The sequence below is a fragment of the Stylophora pistillata genome, chromosome 14 (assembly GCF_964205215.1).
Source record: "Stylophora pistillata chromosome 14, jaStyPist1.2, whole genome shotgun sequence".
Lineage (NCBI taxonomy): Eukaryota > Metazoa > Cnidaria > Anthozoa > Scleractinia > Pocilloporidae > Stylophora > Stylophora pistillata.
The window spans coordinates 16868897-16891134 of NC_142532.1; the positions used below are offsets into that span (position 1 = coordinate 16868897).

Here is a 22238-nt window from a genome sequence, read left to right on the forward strand (position 1 = left end):
GCGACAGCTGATAAATTAATTAAAATAGCTCCCTAATGTATTGAACAAAGATCATGCGTCAGACACTTAAACTCATTTCAGAGCCCTAAAATCGTAAATTTTCTCGATTGATAGCGCGTGTATTGCTGCATGCAAAGTAACTGTTCCCATCCCCCATCCCCATTCCCCATCCCTTCCCATCCCTCCCACAGCCCTCATCCTCGATCCATCCTTAGAGGAATCCTTAGAGAAGAAGACGGATTTCCGGTCTCGCCTCAGACATTTATTTGTCTTACTTCTTCGATATCTCATCAGTTCTGCGTTTGTGTCGCCAGCTCTCCAAGTCTTGCGCTGATCTCTTTAAGAGTGCAGACAAGCAGGTGAAAGTATTATTTTAATTTTCCAAGTTTAACTGACGTTGATAAATTTCTTGCTTTCCATATATCTTATTATCTTACAGAAGAAGATTTATAAAACTTAATTGTTAATTCCGTTGCCACTTTCGCTTGGTCACCTTCCACAATCACCGTCGGGAACGTTTTCTTTCGGTTCGCAAAGAGGAAACTGTAAAGCGGACTTGTTAACTAGATTCCTCTACAAGATGCAAGTATTGGTCATCTAAAACTGTTTTAGACATTCGAGCGGGCCCAGAAAGGGAATTTCATACTCTTTCTGATATTTCCAAGAAGTTTAGATAGGATCAGACAAGTCAACCGATCTATGGTTGCGAAAGAACTTCTCTTATTTTCTCTCTTTTGCGGAGTGGGAGTTACCTCAGATGTATTGGAAGAACGGCGACAGAGATCACAATGCCGTAAACAAACAGTATTTTGTCCTTGCAAGGACAGGCGAGGAATGCCTGGCCATGTGCTTGTGGTAACATGTAGTGATCAAAACGATTCCAATATTCTGCTTTGCCAAGGAAAAGCTTTATACTCAGAGGAGTGTGGAAAAGGTGAGCTTGTTTATGTTTCGGTGCAATTCAAGTTGTATGTTAAAATTACAGTGCTACTTTTTTAATGTTATTCGTTGACTTAATAAACTGTGTGGAGATCGATCTCAATTATGTGAAATTTGTTTAGCAACTGAGTGGACTCTAGTAGCCAGTTTGGCTGATTTGAAATTACTTGTGCACTGTCAAATTATAGTTCCAAGATTAATAATTGACTTGATATCACTTCAAAGCCTTCAAAGGAGAGTAGAGCTCGAGGAATTGCGAAAAATTACGATATTAATGATAAAAAAAATAAGGCATATTTCTTAAGACCTGAAATATGTTGTCCCAGATTCAAGGCCTTAATTTTTTAAGCCCTTACCTTACAGAAGTGATTAACATGTATCTTCCCCCCACAATATCCATACATTACACAGCAAAGAAGTAATGAGAATATTCAAAATTTTTTATATTGTGGTACAATACTTTATTTAGCTTGAAGTTTGCACCTAGCAAAACCAACTAGTTTACAGGTAATCACAGTCTTTTTGTCCTGATCTAATACCAAATTCTTGTAACTAATTTGCAAGGAAATTTGTAGTAGCTAGAGGGGAGAATAATCAGTTAGATCTTGAGGGTCAAAGAGTTCTTTGTACGGAAGTTTTATTCACATGCAAGCAGAATTTTTTTTCCCCTTAAATTATTGTTGTGATGAATTTACAAGCATGAATTTGTAAACAGGATTTCTGACTTATCATATGGCTGCTTGCCATACCCTCTTTGGATTGTTTTTTTGTCATTCAATAATACTGGTATATTCAGTTCTTTGAATAGTTAAATACTAAACACTTTGATTTCATAAATGAAACTGGAGAAGCATTCATTGTTCTTATTTACCTCTTGTACAATTTGCAAATGTAGGACTTAGTCCATTGACTGACCCAATATATTCCTTGTAAAAACATGCTCTGTTTCTCAAAATACAGAATCCTTTTCAAAGCTTCAAATGAAAATTTTCATTTTTGTTTACCCAGTTCCATTAGGCCCTAATCTTCCCCTGGGGAGGGTACTCAAGGAAAGTTTGGTTGTACATGTGTATAGTGGTGTTAAAACTTTAACTCCCCAGAATCAACTAGTCATTCTCCCCACTGAGTGCCAGTATTTGTTGTGAAGTAGGCAAAGGAATTTGGTGTGACATCAAGATAATATTATCTAGCTGATAAGCTTTTCTGTTCTCTTAACCTACTTGTAAGAGAACATACTGGAATCATATGGAATAATTATTTCCTTTTTACTTCTGGGCGATAAAGGGTTAAAACCCTGGCAAGGAAGGCTTTCAGTTTTAGAAGTTGAACTAAATATTTTATGTTTTCATAAAAGTTAGCATGGTATTATCAATTGTAATTAAAGATTGGGATGTGTCAATCAGCTCTTTCTTGACACTTTGATGTCTATTGACTTATAAGGTTGTCAGTCAAAGTTTGAGCTGTAGTTAAGGGTAAATTTGAGCAAAGCTTAAGGGAAAGTAAAATTATTTTGAGTAAACAGGGGGTTTGAGGTAATCAAGTTGGAATTAGTGGGGTTCTACTTCATATTGTTTATATGTGGAGTAGTTTTTTAAATTTTCCACGTTAGTTTCCTCATAAAATGGTGTTAAACCAGTTGGGTCAAGGCCAGCATAGGCTTTATATCACTGGTGCAATTGTTGTGTGTTGGTTAACACAGCTGGTTATTTGCACGTTGATTGAACTTTGTTATGTTTTCAATTTGGAATTTCATGTGCATCAAAATACTAGATAACTTGAGAGATTTTAGGAGCAAAATGGTAAAGGTGGGGGCAAACTTGTTTTATTGCAGGGGACAAAGGTGATTGGGCAAACTTACTATGGGATGAAACCTCCAGCCATCTTAGAAATATTTTTCCAATTAATAAAAAGTAATTTTTTAACAAATGTGTTTAAGGGCATTGTTATACAGATATTATTTCAAATAGGGTATGTTGTATGGAAAGAGTAATTGGCTACATGCCAATTCTTGTGGATTATCCAGTAGTCTCCTTGATACAGGACGAGGCTCACGGTCACCTGTGTGGCTTATCATATCTCTAGGATAAAAGTGATGAACCGGCTTTCAAAGGCTTTGCTCAGCCGTAGGCTGACGTTGTATCCCCAGATTTACTTGAATCAAAACAATTTTGATGTTACAAAGTAGTCTCACTGTTTCTCAAAGCATTTTTATGCCACCACATCTTGACAGAAACTAAACAAAAGCTTTAATTGTTTTGTTTTTGTTTTTGTTTTTTTTTCGGAAGGGAGATCATTTGATCTGGGGGCATAAATTTTTTTAGTTGGGTGGGGGTGAATGTGCTTCTGGGTTGATGCTGTGGTGGAATTGTGATCTCCACAAGCGGGCAACTTTGTAATTAAAGACAAATTCAATTTTGCAAAGAAAGGTTTCTTGTTCATCTTAGACATTTTAAATAATCAGTAGCTGTGGCTATACAAAGCTTAGTTTGAGTAGCCTGTGGCTATTTCCTTCCTACAAAATTATCTGTACCAACTCTTTATTTTGAAGTAGTACTGAATCAGTTAACAGCAAAATGAGCAAATCCACATAGTAATGATTAATTATTTGATTGCTTTCTACTGTAGTGAACTTTTCATCAAAGCGGCACAGACGTGACACTGGAAATTGTATGAATGGAATCATACCAGGCTCCCCCCACACCTTAGATAAAGATCCTCAAGCACTAATGATCAGTGGAAGTAGTATAATGCGCCATCTGGATGACAGGCTAACATTTAAATGCAAAGTCCATTCAAATTTTTCAGCAAATATAACTTGGCTGTTTAATGGCAAACCTCTGGAAGAAAAGTGGAATTATTCATTTGCATCTTGCAAACGAAATTTAGAAGTCAAATACATTTCAAAAAGTGACGCAGGAAACTACACATGTGTTGTGACAAATAAGAAGGGGAAACAGGCGTCAGCTCACGCTAAGTTAATTGTGCATGGTAGGTAACCACCTGTAAAGATTTGTACTGTAATCTTTGGAGCAAGCTTTTCCCCCTCAGAGCTGACACCCACATATAATACAAGACATGTAGCTCAGCCAGGTCATCCCCTAAATTTTGAAGGGATGAACCATTATCCTTAAAATATAGTAGAGACTGAGCAGGCTTAACTGCTACAGTATATTCTAGTGCTATTATATCTTATTAACCAAGCGCGAGGGCCGTACTGGGAGAATATTGGCCCAAGGTCTTGACGGTATGGACCGAGCGCAGCTAGGTCCGTACAAAAAAGACAGAGGGCCGATATTCTTCCTGTACGGTCCCAAGCAAGCTTGGTTAATAAAAGATTTATTATAAAACTGAAGTTCAAAGGGACACAAGTGCGGTATCATTCAGGAACATTCGGGACAGTGCCCGGCCCAATACTGAGAGAATATTGACCGGCAATAGAGCATTTTGATTGGTTGATTTTAGTTATTGGCCCTCTGAATGCCCGAGTCATGAAATAAATAGAGTTATCTCTTTAATGTGTGTCTGATAGGTTTAGGAAACTGTTTTCTTTAATCATGTGAAATGATCTTAGAACTGATACATGCTAACGAGTCAATTTTAAATTGTTGCTTTTCATTAGCACCCTTCAACACAGAATTAAATGAAACAGGAGATGGTTGCTCCTCTTTGCCCAAGAAAGCAAATAACAATTGGAGATGATAATAATAGGGAATAAAAAAAGCTAAAAATTTGATCTTCCGGGGTATTTATTATGGCAGGGGTATGGTCACCTATTATAAGTCGATCATAAGACATAAAATAAGTTACAATGTCCATGTGCATGCAGCTGGATAATGGTGGAGAGCCTTGAATTTTTGAAAATGCAGCCAGAGAAAATTGGAAAGTTATTTTTTGGACCTTGAAAAAGGTTTGGACATGAAGACAAAATTTTGAGAGTAAACTGATGCACTAGATTTGAATTATTTTTCCAAGCTGCATCAAGCATACAATTAATGAAGTTCTTGTTACTTTGCTGTGTAAAATCTTTGCGAGACAGCCAAATGTAGGTAAAATTACACATTTAAAGATTTGAGTTGAAGGTGATTCCTCATTATTGCACTGCCCATCCTGTACTGCACATAAAAGTCACATAATCAAGGGCATAAGTGTGCGTGCACTCCAAGAACATGGTGTTATAATTGGTTTTCAACCAATTGACCAGTTAAGAGGTAATAGTGGTAGTCTTTAGTTCTTGAATAAGTATTATAGTGACCTATACTTTTATTGCACAATTTTAGTGTACAAATTGTCCTCTTCAATCTGGAGAAATTCAAAATAAATCATTCATGGGAAAAAAAGATACAGCTGAAAGTGTGCACAAAGCCTGTTACAGGATGATGTAGATTTTGATGTTGAAAACAACAACTTGAGTAACGTTCTGAGTTGAGGTCATTTACAATTGCATTATTTTCCCATATATCAAATTATTCCACGTGCTCAAGACTTTCTACCTATCAAGTTTTTTTTTTTCAAGTGTTATGTCAAAAACCCTTGCTCCCAGCTACCACAAAATGTACTGTGAACTGATAAAACGATGCACACGATTAGTGCCAGTACAGGCATAGATTGGTTAAGATTAGCCCATCATATCTTTTCTTGTATTTCTTGAAACAGTCATCGCTAATGAACATTATTACACGACTCGGGCAGTCAGAGGGCCAATAACTAAAATCAACCAATCAAAATGCTCTATTGCCGGTCCAATATTCTCTAAGTATTGGACCGGGCACTGTCCCGAATGGTCCTGAATGTTACCGCACCTGTGTCCCTTTGAACTTCAGTCGTATAATAAATCTCTTATTAACCAAGCTTGCTCAGGACCGTACTGGAAGAACATCGGCCCTTGGTCTTTTTTGTACAGACCTCGCTGCGCTCAGTCTGTACTGTCAAGACCTCGGGCCAATATTCTCCCAGTACGGCCCTCGCGCTTGGTTAATAAGATATATTATTTTATAGAAAGTTTAAAAAAAGTTGTTCGATAACTTATTTTTCTGAGGATCACCTTTAGAGGAGAATGTGGAATTTTTGCAGCAACCTTCTGCAGTGACTCTTCTGTACAGGCTGTAGGTTTAAATATTGTTTGTTACTCTTCAATGAATGTAGGAGAATGAAAAAATTAAAATAGCATAGAAAAAGTATGTAAATTTCCTCACAAATATTTGTTGTTGGTGCTGATATCGATGCAGTGGACTGGAACTGCTGTTCAGGATTACATTGCATGCATTTTATTATCATTGATACTTTAACTTTGGCTTTGATTTAAAGGAAAAGGTTGTTGTAACAATTGATTCTTACAGAGTCCTCTGTTTGATTTTAGTAATAGATGTCCCAGTTATACAGTCTGTAGGACTGAAACATGGGAACACAGCCTTCATTGGAACCACAGTCAACATAACCTGTAAAATCAAAGTCTCCAATCCACTAGTATCTGGTTTTTTTTTGAAGAATGGCACACCGTTACATGAGGATAGTGAACAGCTTAAGTATATGTATTTCCATTCCGAAAAAAGCTACAGACTCGTTACATTGGAAATTAAGAACATCACAATTAAAGATGCTGGAAACTACACGTGTCAGGTCATCCGAAATGACATGTATTCATCGAAAACATTTCTTCTTAAAGTTGGTATGGTAAATTACTCATATTTATGTAGTATTTGTTTATACAGTACCAGTTGCTCCATTTAGTGAAAAATCACATCCTAATTTATATGTACTCGTCATCTTACAGTGCTTCTCTCTCTCTCTCTCTCTCTCTCTCTCTCTCTCTCTCTCTCTCTATTTCTCTTTCTTTCTTTCTTTGTGCTTTTGTAGGTTTTTGTGCCAAAAAACTTCAGTTTTGGTGTTCAGTGTGGTAATTGCAGATTTCCCATTTTTTAGCATTTGGTTTTTGTCAAAAATACCAATGGATTTTTCAGATTTGGTATCCTTAATGGTTCTGTTCCAATTTTCCTGTTTGGGTTCCGGTTTCTCTTTGATGCGAGTGGCAATTAAATTGCACGCCTCTACTGATCTTGTCACCACTGTATCAGATAGGTTAGGGTTTTGATAACAGGGATGTGAAAATTTATTGGTTTTTCATGTGGTTATTTGGTTTTGATCATATTTTTTGCTGTTTTGAAGTTTAAGAATGATTGACTAATAATATGATTGACTCAATCATACTTGATAATTTCTCATTCCTTACTTTTATATATCGTAAATCCAAAGCACCTGTTTGCACAGATAATATCAGGAATTATGAATTAACCTTTCACAGTTTTCATGGTTTGGAAATACTAGCTATCTTTAATATTGGGGGGAGAATTGAAATTCTCTCAACAGAATATTGGATTGAGTTCACTGGAGAAGAAGGGGAGTTGAGTTGATTAATTGTCACAGTTTACAATTTGTTGCTTAGGGATTTTTCCCTTAATTCCTCTAATCCCAGGTTTGGCCAATGAGTTATTTCTCTTTACCCTATCCATAAATGTTCATGCAGAAAGTTGATAAGAAAAATGAAACATGTCAATAAAAGACAACAGTGTAAAGTACATTATCTGAATTAACATCAGTTTCTCAAAAGAGGTTAATTTACTAGAAATGCACTGTAAAGCAGGGATGTAGCCAGGACTTTTCAAAAGAGGGGTCTCACTGAGTCAAACAGAGGGTTCTGCCCAGATTGTCATGTCAACCTTGAGGCTGTGTTTTACTTAAAGTGACATTAGAAGGCTTGCAGGGGTGGGATTGGGTCATGGGCACCCCAGGACCCCCTTGGCCACACCCTTGTATAGACAGTGCAGGTAATTAATAATTGGATCCAGAAGACCTCTGCAGCATACTCAAGAGTGACCAAATAGGAATTTCTCCTTACAGTGTCAATACAATTTCAAGCAGAAGTGAAATGAGAAGAATGAGGAATATCCACCATGTCATACTTTTCAACTAGATTATGAATTAGATTCTCAGAGCTGAAAGTATTAGAAACATGTTGCATGTAGAATGAAGAATAAATTGTTAAATCTTGGGAGTTAATTAATCATTGTTGCCTTCCAGCGGCATTACAAAATTTTATGATCCTCATGATTCATGCCATGGACTTCAGATCAAATTTTCCTCCATCACTGGAAGTTCGAAATTTTAATCTCACAGATTAGCACTCCAACAGACTTCTTTACATGCTGCTTGTTTGGTGTGTTTACCCATTTCAGATCATGTGATAATATTTTAATGGAGAACTGTCTCTTTTAAATTAGGTACACATAAATTACAAAAGATAAAGCTGGGAATTCCCTTGAGACCTGGAATGAGTAAACAAAACACACAAGCTAAAGGTTCCTAATGCTGCAATCATTTTTGTCATCATAGCAGTTACAGAAAAATGTTGGTAACTAAATTAGCAGTGAGAGGTGCTAATTTGGTAACCTGTGTTTGGAAAACATGAAGGAAGTAGTGATGTTTTGATTACAAGGTGTTAATGCTTCAGAGTCAAATTAGAAAAACATTCTAATTGTTGTCTCACACAAATTTATTTCCTTCTTCTTGAATTCTTAAGGTACAGTTTTCCTTCTTTGAATTTTCTTTTTATTTCCAGGGACTAATTGTTTGTTTCTCCTGGCCACCAAAGGGTGACTTTCAAATAAGTTTAGCTCAGAGCCATCTAGATATACTTTTTTTAGCTTGTGTGTTTTATTTTCCCAAGGGTATCTTAAGGGAACTCCTTTCTTTGGGATTTGTAAATTACTTGTATGTGTACATTGGAAAAACAAAACTTACAAGCTAAAGATAACTGTTGTTTTGAATTATATTGTAGGACCATGTCCAGCCGGTTTTTATTGCCCGCCAGGAGGAAGTGGTCGCATTCAATGTCCTCAAGGAACATACCAGCCAAACGTTAGCCAGACATCTGAACAGGCCTGTAAACCGTGTCCAGCCGGTTTTTATTGCCCTCCAGAGGCAACTTGTCCCGTTCAATGTCCAATGGGGACATACCAGCCAAACATTAACCAGACATCTAAATATGTCTGTAAACAATGTCCAGCCGGTTTTTATTGCCCACCAGGAAGACGTGATCCTATTCGATGTCCTCAAGGAACATACCAGCCAAACATTAGCCAGACATCTGAAGAGGCGTGTAAACCTTGTCCTTTCTTTACTAACTCATCAAAGAATTTAGGCCGTGTTCGACCAATTTTAGATGAAGCCGACTGTCCGGGAGAAGATCCAAGTAAAGGTACTGGCTCCACAAATCAATGTTAGAGAGAAGGATTTGCCCTACTTGCTTTTCTTAGTCTGTTTCAAAAAAGGGATCCGTAACCTCCTCAAACATTCAGATAAAAAACTGAGACTATAACCTCTGTTTGTGCCTAGGTCTTTTTTATTGGCCTTTGAACCTTAATTGTATCTCGTGATTTGAATTTCATATATATTTCTATATTTTTTTTTACATGTGTAATTTAAATTACTCATTTCCTTTTCCATCTTTTGACCAGAGATTACAGCATCAACAGATGTCACCAAGATTGCCATAGGAACGGCTATTGGTGTGGTTATCATCTTAGTCTTAGTTTTTCCATTGTTATTTATCGCAAAAAAGAAGCGTTTGCTGTGGCTCTCTTCCTTGGAACACAGACATGATCCAGAGTGTTACACGTGCCAGCCAATATTAAATGGAGATACAGAAAATGCTGAAGGTGCTGAGGTTTTGAAAACGTTGCCAGAAATAGGTATTTAATCAGTTAATTTTATTTTGCAATGTTTAACTTAATTACAATAAATTATCTTACTCATACCCAGTTGACCCCGGTTATTCAAAGAGTGTATAGCGGCGCTCGTCCGCCGCTAGCTGGACCACACAAAATCCACTGATAACAACGTACCGCACCAAATTTCTTTGGAAACGCCTCCTTCTTTATTATTGTATTATACCGTGAAACTAAAAATTGATTTAAGAAATTAGGGACATGGAAATAGAGAAATGCTTCAGGTAAATCAAACTTACATTATTGCCGGATCTGGCAAGAGTTGATATTGATTGAACTTTCCCTTCCTTTCCTTAACTAATTTCTTTCCTTACGAGCATGAGTGCTTGCCAAAAACTGATCAAAAGGGCCTTTTATCAAACAAGAGCGCGTGACGAGCCACCTAGTGTGACTTAAAGATTATTAACCAAATCAAACAATGAACAGAAACTCGTACTGTACGGTGCTGCACAAATCTGGTTAGGTGGAAAAGGAGAAGTGTGAAAGTGAGGAGTGTGGAAAATGAGGTGTGTGGAAAATGAGGAGTGTGGAAAATGAGGAGTGTGGAAAATGAGGAGTGTGGAAAATGAGGAGTGTGGAAAATGAGGAGTGTGGAAAATGTAGAGTGTGGAAAATGAGGTGTGTGGAAAATGAGGAGTGTGGAAAATGAGGAGTGTGGAAAATGAGGAGTGTGGAAAATGAGGAGTGTGGAAAATGTAGAGTGTGGAAAATGAGGTGTGTGGAAAATGAGGAGTGTGGAAAATGAGGTGTGTGGAAAATGAGGAGTGTGGAAAATGAGGAGTGTGGAAAATGTAGAGTGTGGAAAATGAGGTGTGTGGAAAATGAGGAGTGTGGAAAATGAGGTGTGTGGAAAATGAGGAGTGTGGAAAATGAGGAGTGTGGAAAATGTAGAGTGTGGAAAATGAGGTGTGTGGAAAATGAGGAGTGTGGAAAATGAGGTGTGTGGAAAATGAGGAGTGTGGAAAATGTGGAGGGCGGAAAATGTGGAGTGTGGAAAATGTAGAGTGTGGAAAATGTGGAGTGTGGAAAATGAGGAGTGTGGAAAATGAGGGGTGTGGAAAATGTGGAGGGTGGAAAATGTGGAGTGTGGAAAATGTGGAGTGTGGAAAATGTGGAGTGTGGAAAATGAGGAGTGTGGAAAATGAGGAGTGTGGAAAATGAGGAGTGTGGAAAATGAAGAGTGTGGAAAATGAAGAGTGTGGAAAATGAGGAGTGTGGAAAATGAAGAGTGTGGAAAATGAGGAGTGTGGAAAATGAGGAGTGTGGAAAATGTAGAGTGTGGAAAATGAGGAGTGTGGAAAATGTAGAGTGTGGAAAATGAGGTGTGTGGAAAATGAGGAGTGTGGAAAATGAGGTGTGTGGAAAATGAGGAGTGTGGAAAATGAGGGGTGTGGAAAATGTGGAGGGTGGAAAATGTGGAGTGTGGAAAATGTAGAGTGTGGAAAATGTGGAGTGTGGAAAATGTAGAGTGTGGAAAATGAGGGGTGTGGAAAATGTGGAGTGTGGAAAATGTAGAGTGTGGAAAATGTGGAGTGTGGAAAATGAGGAGTGTGGAAAATGAGGAGTGTGGAAAATGAGGAGTGTGGAAAATGAGGAGTGTGGAAAATGAGGAGTGTGGAAAATGAAGAGTGTGGAAAATGAGGAGTGTGGAAAATGAAGAGTGTGGAAAATGAGGAGTGTGGAAAATGAGGAGTGTGGAAAATGCGGAGTGTGGAAAGTGCGGAGTGTGGAAAATGTAGAGTGTGAAAAACGTAGAGTGTGTAAAATGAGGAGTGTGGAAAACGAGGAGTGTGGAAAATATGGAGTGTGGAAAATGTGGAGTGTGGAAAAGTGTGTAATTTTATAAGAGAACTAGTGGGCAGCACACAGCAACTTGTCTTATAGTATTGGGTTTATTAATCCACCGGTTTCAACTTCATCAGGATAAAATACATAGGATCTTACTTTATACTACACCTTATCAGAATATGTCACGTTCCAAGTTTGGGTGTGAACAACAAAACACCCACAAGAATAACCACAGGATATGATTAAAATCCTGTGCTAGAAGGTGCTTTTGGGGCTTCACGGTTTTAACGTTAAAAACAAAAAGGTAAATGGTAAACAAAAGAATCAAACGAGTGAAACGTTACTCTCAGTATGTTGTAGCTGAAACAGCATTTTTTCACTTTTTTCGAGTGTGAAAAACGCGGAGTGTAGAGTGTATATAAAGTAAAAGGACATAAAAATATATACATGCATAAAAAATTATCTTACCAGGGTAATACTGTTATCGTCTGCAAGCAAACTATCAACCTCGCGCTGATGTTGTTTTCTTTGGCTAGTTAGCCGTGAATATTATGAATTGACAGAAAGCGTCTGGAAAATATTTTTGGTCACGTTCGAAAAGGTGTTACCGTTAACACCTAAATGGTGCAAATCTTGCAAAATACGTTACTTGTAAGCCATGGGTAGATTCAATTGAATTTGCATATTCACAGGTGAGTACAAGTTCGCATTGATCTCCACGTGGTCCACACTGTCCACGTGTTTTCGCGTTGATTTTTTTATTACCCATTTTATACGGTGCTCTTTACATAGCTACAAAATAAAATGCAATGATCCATCTCTTTCTTAAAGAGCATGGACTGCTTGTTGTTATTGACTGTAATGTTTCACTCGTTTGATTGTTCGATTCTTTTGTTTACCTTTTTGCGTTCTTTTAAACTTGAAAAAGTAATTTACGGTTTAGTAGTGAAAACGCAATGATGCATCACCTTCAAGGAAATGGAGTGCTTGTTACTGTTCATATCGTTAAAACCTACTCCTTACCCCACCCGCATGTAAGCGGTTAATTAAAGGCGAATCGGGTGCACCCCCACACTCCGCATTTTCCACACTCCATATTTTCCACACTCCATATTTTCCACACTCCTCGTTTTCCACACTCCTCGTTTTCCACACTCCTCGTTTTCCACACTCTACGTTTTTCACACTCTACATTTTCCACACTCCACACTTTCCGCGCTTTCCGCACTTTCCGCACTTTCCACACTCCCCATTTTCCACCTAACCCATAAATCTCTATCCGGTGGATAGCCTGTTGAGTTTTACTCTCTCTTATCCGCTGGATAGCGTTATCCGTGCCCTTAATTTATACAAATGTACCCTGATGATTTAGCATCTGAAGAAAATACTAATTAAAAAATGCTATTTAGTATGTTATGTAACCCCAGCTCCCTTTCAGGTATTTACACGCTGAGTTAAATTTTAAAAAGTAGAGATTACGTTGTTATGGTGGTCATTTAGTTCTTTAGTATCCAATCGCTATGTAAACCTCCCCTCCCCTCCCCTCCCCTCCCTTTCCTTTTCAGTTACTAACATTTGATGAGCATGCTTTTTTTCGTGAATTCAGCCATCCGTGCAAATTTGTCTCCCTTAATTTCAGTTTGTTAACTAGAATCTTATTCATTTTGCCTCACTGCATTTTTGTCACATCCTTACCTGGGTTGTTGCTTTGTTAAGTTTTTTTTTTCCATTTTTACTTATTTTTTCATTCTGTATTTTCCTTTATATTAGTGAGATATTCACTTCTTCCTTTGTGAGTGCATCAAAATGAATTTAAAAAGCTGTGGTTTAAGTATGTGTTGTGCATCTATCAAAAACGTGGTTGGAACATGACACATGGTTTGACTTTTTTCAGATTATGAAGCAAAGCATGATGTGTTTATATGCTACTGTTACAAAGATGTTGACTGGGCGAAAGAACTTCTTGCTGAGCTCGAAAAACGAGGATTCAAGTGTTGTATTGACTTTAAGAACTTCACTGTTGGAGAAACAATAGTGCAAAACATTGCTGAAGCAATTTGCTTCAGTAAAAAAACAATTGCAGTACTTTCTCCAGACTTCATTAAGAGTGATTGGTGTAAAGATGAGCTACACAAGGCGCTTTCCAGGGTGCGATATCATCAGGTTGTACCAGTTATGTACAAGCACTGTGAAATACCCTTTGCTCTTCGAGACACAACCTACCTGGATTGGGAAAACTGTAATGTGAAACCCTACTTCTGGGAACAGCTTGAAAAGGCTTTAAGGAAGCCAAATGGCGAGGCTTACCTAAGCAGACGACTTCAAAACGGAAATCAAACCTCGGAAGTCTCTGCCCGTGTATAGATCATGGCAGAGCCAGGTGGACACAAGTAGGACTTTTTTGTACATAGCATATGTTATGCAACTTGAACTAGCTGTAGTGTCGTGTACTAACTTACAAAGTTTAAATTGTTGCTTAAATCATTTGGTCTGCGTATAAATAGGATTTTGCACCTTCTCCCTTGTTCAGCAGAGAAGTAGAGGCAGGTTTCCCTAGTCAATAATTTCTTTAGAGATTAAGGTTTACAAGACCCCTTTTGAGAAATAGGCTTCATTGGAAGGGAGCTTTCTTGGAGTTCATGCGCATTGCTTGAAGAAATATTTAGTAATTTTTGAGAGTCCCCTATGCTGGAAACTAAAAAAAATTTCTTGATCACTGACAAGAAACTGCTCAATGAGTCGATGGCTTTTACGGCTAACGGTGAAAAATATCTTGGCCATTCTTCGGCTAACGGTTAATTTTCTTTCTATTACGTTACAGTTAACCAAATGTCAAAAACTAGCTCAAAGTATTTTGAGGGGGGCATTGGGGTCTCTTAGAAACCGCAAAACCGCAAAAAAATTCGATCAAAACCGAAAACCGCATGTAAAACCGTCTAAACCGATAAATTTGCACTTCTCAGTTGTCAAAATCCTAATCGATATGAAACTGTGGTTACAAGTGGAGCAACATCGGTGTCGCGGCTATTCGAGATCAGCAGAGGCGTGTAACTGCTGCTCAAATCGAAGAGAAACCGGAAGCCCAATATGAAAAATCGAAAAAGCACATCAGATACCAAATCTAAGTACCCGTCAAAATTTTTGACGAAAACCGAAAACCAAATGCTGAAAATGGAAAATCCACAGAACGCAACGAACAACAAAACCGAAAAACCGACGTCTTTTGGCACAGAAACCAAAAACCAGATCTAAAAAAAGGCCAAAACCGCAAACCCCAATGCCACCCTCTTGAAAAGTTAATTTGATCAATTGTTTTGTTCTAAAACAGATTTGCTCGCTCGCTTTTACCATTAGAGTCGAGCAACGACGTAGTTCCAAGGTGTTGTTGTGTTGATAGAGAGAAATTCTCTGTTTTTTTACTTTGGCCACACGACAAGACAAATAACAGTCGGAGATTTTGACACTTTTAAAATGATTGATTGCAGATGGGAAAAATTGTTATCATCATGATGGTAATTTTTTACGACTAGCGGTTGATATTTTTCAATTTTTCGCTCCACGGCTGGATTTTATTTGCTGCTTTATGGCAACGGTTAAACCCATCGAGACCCTCTGGAACGAGTAGCCGGAAAACACAAACAGATTCCCGGTTATTTTTCTTGCGCAAAAATAATTAACAAGGGAAAGCTAGAAATAATGGCGCGCAAGCTGGAATCTATCTGTTCTTTGTCCTTACACTTCAATCTTGCCCAGTTCATTCTTGAAAACCATAATATTGTTTCTTCTTCCTTCAAAATTCAATGTGCATGGCGCTTGCATCCCTTCTCCGTCACCCCGGTTCACAGCCTTTCCAGTAACTACTGCAAAATATTTTTGATCGAGTGTTTCTAGTCTTTTTGCTCAAAACCCCTATAACTTCAAACCCCGATAACTCGAAGTAAATTCAATTCCCCTTGGCAATTTGAGTTACCGGGGTTCAACTGTATCCGTATCATAGCGGTAAATATTGTATGAATTTGGAGCCCGCGAACACAGACAGATTTCCGGTTTTGTTTTTTTTTTTGTTAAAAAAACTCACTGTTGGCGTTTAACCAAAGAGTTTCTTACAGTATGACTGACATTGATTCCACTAATGATTTTAGCCGCAAAAATGTTGTATTTCAACCAGTTTTAGTGTCATCGGAAGTCCTCCGAAGAGGCTAAGGCGACAACCTTATCGATGAACCTGGGCGGAGAACTGTTAAATCTGCCGGAGATTAACTTTTGATTGCTTTGATTATGGTAATGTACAGTATCTTTTTTCTGAACTCTTTGTCGCAATCTGTATTCAGTTCGAAACCGTTCATCGACTTCTGCAGATCGATTAATCAAGTTGTAAAATTACGATTAGAATCGCGTAATTGAATAAACTCTCGCATTCGATTGGTTAACGAAGCGGGGTATTTTTAACGAGCGTGAAATTGCGAGTTGAAAACAAAGCTAGTGATAATAAATGTTTCGCATCTGAGCGCGAACTCAGGATAAAAACGAACAATTTTGATGGTGTTTCTTTTTTTTTTATCATTTTTATTCAATTATGTGATTCAAGGAAAATCTATCACCTGACTCGTGAAAACCGATATCACACTGTGCTTTAGTTCTACAGTCGACTCCCGATAACTCGAACCTCGCGCTAACTCGAACCTCGCGCTAACTCGAACCAAAATCGATTTCCCATGGATTTCCGTCATACATTCACTGTAATTTTACCCTCGGTAACTCGAACCCTCGATAACTCGAAACTCCCGCTAACTCGAACCAATTTTCGTTTCCCTTGAGGTCATTTTCTATATAATTTTACCCTCGATAACTCGAACCACGTCTGTCGATACGTGCCAAGTCAAAACACTGTTGTCCAAAACCTTAAATTTATTTTGAAGCAGCCGTGTGAACTGTTTCTTTTCTTTTACATTACCGTGACAAGACGTGTCAGTTCAGTTCAAGTTCCGCTGGTTTTCACAAATTGGTTCTTCCTAACTCCTTTTTAAATCGCATGAGGTTATTTGTACCAGTAACCCGACATTGGTCTCTTAAAAATAAAAAAAACCTGTACGGTTCGCAGTTACTGGACCTCTCCCCGCTGCATTCCTTTGTTATATTTTTCACATTACGTTACGTTCCGATTTATACAGTAATTTAGAGATGTATTGTCTTTTTTTTTTTTCACTCGGCTTCTCTAAACTGTAATCAAATTTGATTACAGTCAAACTAAGTGAAGCCTACCCCTCAAGATTACATTAATGAATTGATCATTTGGATATTGAACCCGCCAGTCGTTTCAAGAATGCAATAATGAATTGATTTTTGAACCTGCTAGCCGTTTCACAAATGCAATAATGGATTGATTATTTGAATATTGAACCCGATAGCCGTGTCCGTTTTGAAAAGGCGCGAATCATTGTTCAAATCAGAAGTCCATTTCTGATGGGATTATGCGAACACGTGATGATGAAACGGAACCATTTCATGGCGTCAGACGATGGCGTGAAAGGTGAGTTCGAGTGTTGTGTAGAACTTCTTGTAAATTAAATGTTGTAAATGGAATGTTATCGACAGCTTTTTTCGCCTATTTACATCTTGACGAACTTGTAGAAATTCTTGTGTGCATTCATGGTCCAAGAAAATAGTTTACGGGCGAAGCCATCGCAAGACTTTTATTTCGTAAATATTTGCGATCGACTGTTTTCGCAGTGTTTTTACAGTGCAGTTTGTTCATTTTCAGTATTCCTCGTCGAATAGAACAATCTTATTGGTCTAATCAGAAATGGACTTCTGATTTCAACAATGATCCGCGCCTTTTCAAAACGGATACGGCTATCGGGTTCAATATTCAAATAATCAATCCATTATTGCATTCGTGAAACGGCTGGCGGGTTCAATAATCAAATAATCAATTCATTATTGCATTCTTGAAACAACTGGCGGGTTCAATATCCAAATGATCAATTCATTAATGTAATCTTGAGGGTTACGCTTCACTTAGTTTGATTGTAAAATGTACACTGCATATGAAGAAAAACATTCAACATCATTTTTTCCCTTAATTCCGGTCATTTTTTCTCAAATCCCGTTAACTCGAACTCCTGATAACTCGAACCTTTTTCAGTTTCCCTTGAAGGTTCGAGTTTCGGGAGTCGACTGTAAATCACAGAGGATAAAATTGAAACTGAAAATAATGACCCAAGGGGTTTGAAAACTCACTTCGATTAAACGGAATCTTCAAGTTATCTGTGTTTCGAGAACTAGAAATCAATGGAATCGATGCTCTGTTTTGGGAGAAAGAAAATAGCCGACACTTACATTACAACTTTTAAAAATATTTTGGAAGATGGGATAGAAATAAGTCTAAATACTTGATTTTGGTTGTTCAGAGGTTGAAAGCGCTATCGACCGAATACACCTTTATCCAGCGGATACGTGTTTACAAGACATACGTCGCTATCCAGTGGATAGCGTTATCCAGCCTTTGAACAATCAGCCCCTGGATGTGAAAGCAGTCATCTGTATTAAAGGCTGATAGTTTCTAAAGAAAAGTTATCTGTATTATTGCGCTAAAATTATGGATTTGGACAAATTTACACCACACGGTAATTCTAGTAAACTTGCCCCGGAGACAAATTTTCGCAATACTGATCACCTTACGGTAAAACTTCGAAAACTTGTTTTCGTCAAACTAAAAATCACATCAAATGTTCAATTTTTTTTTCTTCAATACAAGTTATCTCTCAGAATTTTCGAACATATGCTACTGTTGGAGAAATGAGGGCCGGTTATTTTATCAAAGTTGTTTTGCAGTTGTCTTACAAAACCGCGTTCTAAACTGTCCTCAATTTAGGCGAACCTTTCATCTGAAAGTTTATATTTGTGAACAGTGTCAAGAGGGCCGAGAACTAACAGGTGGAAGGACATTTATTTTGTCACATCAACCCTCTTATCGAGAATACCTGAGGCCCATTGCCATCGTCAAACCGCGGTTTGGGTTAGACCTACCCTGCTGGCAGAGGCGTTTATTTGTTAACTTCCCCTGCGGTCCACGTAAAAATAAAGTCCTCTGCGCTCGGCCTGTTAAATCTTCTTCGAGCATGCGCGGCCTGTTGCTTAGAAACAAATTAGTTCTCGGTAGTACTCGGCCAACTATATAGCTAAATAGGATGCGTGCGCATAAAAACGTGTTTAAAACAGGTTCTGACCGGTTTTGCAAATCAGATTATCCACAAACTTGGATTATTCCCAGGCGCATGCTCGAAGAAGATTTAACAGGCCGAGCGCAGAGGACTTTATTTTTACGTGAACCGTAGCGGAAGTTAACAAATAAACGCCTCTGCCAGCAGGGTAGGTTAGACCTCGTTTAAATAACCGACCCTGAAACTTCTAATTTATCCTGTTTCTGGAAATTGGCAAGCTGAGGCGAATCTCTACCTGTTTTCTTCGTACTTTGTTATGCTCCTGACCGTATTTTGCCAAAAGCTCTTGGAAAAGTAAAGGCAAGTATGGATGTTCTCCACTTATGTGAAAACTGTGAAAAAGTGTGCAGTGACAGGAACTCCCATCTCAACTCAACGGAAGTGGGCGTCACATTCAAAACAACCGTTAGGCCATATTGCTCGAGCGTGAGGTATATTGCTCGAGCCATATTGCTCGAGCCATATTGCTCGAGCGTGAGAGCGTGTGGTATTACTGGATAATGGCTAAGTGTTTTTTATTTTTCTCCCTTTATTCATCACCAAAGAATCTTAATTGAATACGAAAAAATCGCCAAGCTGCGTACAGCTTACGGCCCACTCTAACGACTAGCGCCGGAAAGAGTTGGTGGGCGATAAATGGCGATTGCGGATGCTGACTATGCAGCTTAACCTCCGCCATTTTTCGCCCTCGTGATCGTTTTTTCGCCCGCCGCTGTCTCAGTCAAACTCAACTCTTTTAAGAGTTAATACTCTTGAACGCGCTCTTGTTATTGATTCCCCGATGATAGCGTCGGGAGGTCGCCGAAACGTCGGAACATTACAACGTTAGTTATTACTTGCTGGAGTATTTTCTTATGCACCTATTTTTCTATTGTTTTCCTAGAAATAGTCAAATTTCACCCGAGGATTGCGAGGGATTGCGCTTCCTATTAGAGTTTTCGATTGACAACTATCGATTTATATTTGAGGTGGCTTCAACTATAAGCCTGGTATTTTCTAGGGTCACATCGCCATACATTGAATTATCGATAAATTGTCCGTATATTAGGTAAAAAGGCGAATAATACATAAATTTGCATTTGAATTTCGAACACGTTTAACTTCTCTACCACTTTCTTGACAGTATTTTGATCACCGACAACTGTTACGATGTTTCAAGATGTCTCAGTGAAGCTCTCCTCACTGTTTGTTACCAGAATTCATAGATCAATATACGCCCGCTGACCAATGCCTACGCATAGACGGTTTGCATTTAACTCCTGTCTCACGTATTTGTTATACTTTCGCTGTAAAACTCAGCTGGGTGTCTATTAAAAACAACTTCTATGACCCATCATGGGAAAGCCATCAATCGCACGATAGCGTGTTTGCTTTCATGTCGTGTTCTTGCGGGGCACCATCCCGCGTTTGGCAACATTGTAGTCATTTCAAGTTACTACTAACTAGCAAAGGGTTGGCCCATACACATTTACGGTACTTAAAAATTTTCGACTTCTCGGGAACAAAAAAATCCACGACAAAATTATTTTTAATCATATTTTTAAACAGATCCTGTTTTGACGATTTGAAGGGACCACGTATTCGACAATTTTCTCCCATAATGTGAGGAAAAGGTGAAGCCATCTGGTGATTTCAGCCTGCTTTCAGGCGTTCCTTTGTTCAGGGGAAGCTCAATGGCTTTTTTATGGAAGCGCAATGGTATAGCGGCAGAAGAATCGGCGGTCAGGAATAAAGAAAGGCTTTGGGTATCGTTTTTCCCCTTATTTGTCGCCGTCACACTAGTTTCCAAATTAGATTTGCATGATTGGATCTCACCCCTCGAGGTGGTGTCTAGTCAGATTTTACTTTCATTTTATAGCTTTATGCAAAATCACGCGAGTTTGAATAATTGTCTTGTCGAAATAGTCAAATTCATTATTTTTACCCTATTGAAAAGTGTACGGACTGTGTACGCACAGCAGAATTCGACGTCATTATTTCCCGCTATTTCTTAAAGATGAATGACTAAAAATTTGCAAGGCTGTTTTGTTAAGAATTTTAACCAGTGCCTATTATCGAACGTTTCATTTAAGCCTATGATTCTTATCTGCGTAGTTACGCGATTAAGAGTTCAATCGAATTAAACCCTCCCTGGAGGTACATCCTGGGGAATTATTCCACGCACTCCTTCAGGACTCTTGAACTTGGACCAGATCAATTCCGTGGAAAAATGAAAAGTGTGGGCTTAAAAGGCTGAAAATAAAAATAGGTTCGACTTCCCTGATCTCCTGCCAGTTTAAAAGCGAATGCGACTGCTGATAAATTAAAATAACTCCCTAAGCCATTCGGTTTTGAAAGCTGATGCCATTTCTCAACTTCCTAATTTGTTTGTTTGTTTCTTTGTTTTGTTTTGTTTTTTTCGTTTTTCAAATAAACGAGGGTGGACTTCGTCATGAAACACCCTCGTGAATTATTGATTACGTTATGACCCCACTTCAGTACTATTCAGCTCGTTAAGACTTCCCACTATCAGTTTCCCGTCACACGAAAAGGAGTGATTCAGGATCTACTTTGCCTAGCCAGATCCTAGCATGGTCAATTGAATTCAGTGTACATGAGGAAGCTTCATTCGGTAGCAATCACTCTCATATGTGCACGCTGGTTCAGTACAGGGCCTAACTTTGTCGAATCTCGCTAGAAAAGCGTGTTTTCAAAAACGGAAAGTTTTGACGCATGTGTTAATCCTTTACATGGGTTTCAGTAAGGGCTGGGCACCAGGCAAATTGACCAGCAGTGAGGACAGTTTTGCCCTGCTGATTTGATGACCTGGAGGAAAGGTTATTTTATAAAGAAGTTCAATTCAAAAATTTTTGCCAACCCCCCCCCCCCCCTCTCTCTGAAAACCAGTTGCCCTCCTGCTGAAAACATTAATGAAATCCCTGCCTTTCACTCCCTGAAGTGATTAACATATAACGTCTCCTTAAAGTACATATACGCTATGCAGCAAACAGGTAACAAGAATACTCAAGCTTATCTGGTAGAAGTTGTCATCCTGATCTGACACTAAATTCCCATAACCAATTGACAAGGAAATGTGTAGAAGCTAGAGGAGAGAATTAACAAGTACACCTAGTGAATTAAAGGGTTAACTTTTCTTACCTACTGAATGGTTGCTTATTCAAGGTTAGGTGCTAAACACAGTATTAATAATTATCTGCAATTACTTGAAAATGTGTGCAGTGTAATTTCTTTGCCCATCCAACCAGAAGTTGCCATTTTGCTATGTCAAGGAAGAAATAGACTTCAAAAAGTAGGCTGATTCTCACTTATTGCAGCCAGAAATTAAATTTTGAAAGTATTTTTTCTTCCAGGTTCAAGCCAAAGTCAGGAAGGGTAAAAAGAAATTTGAAAAGCTGAAAGTAGATGTTATGCAAAAGATAGACCTGCTGTCTGCTAGTAGATGCAACTTACTTTCAAGTACACTTGCTGCATACCAGCAGGCTTTGCTCAAGGTTTGGGAAAACACTTC

At 38.4% G+C, this 22238-nt stretch overlaps 1 protein-coding gene across 2 annotated transcripts; it reads left to right on the top strand.

The window, feature by feature from the left end:
• The first annotated feature begins 207 nt into the window (after positions 1 to 207).
• Positions 208 to 22221, top strand: LOC148716844 (uncharacterized). 2 transcript variants are annotated; one of them, XM_088745343.1, is made up of 7 exons: positions 208 to 934; positions 3565 to 3927; positions 6296 to 6604; positions 8771 to 9190; positions 9450 to 9683; positions 13402 to 13897; positions 22081 to 22221. In XM_088745343.1, the coding sequence occupies exons 1-6, from the start codon at positions 700 to 702 to the stop codon at positions 13869 to 13871; spliced, it is 2031 nt and encodes a 676-aa protein (XP_088601469.1). In that variant the 5' UTR covers positions 208 to 699; the 3' UTR covers positions 13872 to 13897; positions 22081 to 22221. The 2 variants fall into 2 exon arrangements, with proteins under 2 accessions (XP_088601469.1, XP_088601467.1); XM_088745341.1 differs by lacking the exon at positions 22081 to 22221 and having other exon boundaries at positions 13402 to 15960.
• The last annotated feature ends 17 nt before the right edge of the window (positions 22222 to 22238 follow it).

Excerpts from the sequence above, each read along its gene's own strand:
- LOC148716844 (XM_088745343.1), top strand. The coding sequence starts at position 700 with ATGGTTGCGAAAGAACTTCTCTTATTTTCTCTCTTTTGCGGAGTGGGA. Across the intron at positions 935-3,564 it reads CTCAGAGGAGTGTGGAAAAG|TGAACTTTTCATCAAAGCGG; the intron begins GTGAGCTTGTTT and ends TTTCTACTGTAG. Across the intron at positions 9,191-9,449 it reads GGGAGAAGATCCAAGTAAAG|AGATTACAGCATCAACAGAT; the intron begins GTACTGGCTCCA and ends TCTTTTGACCAG.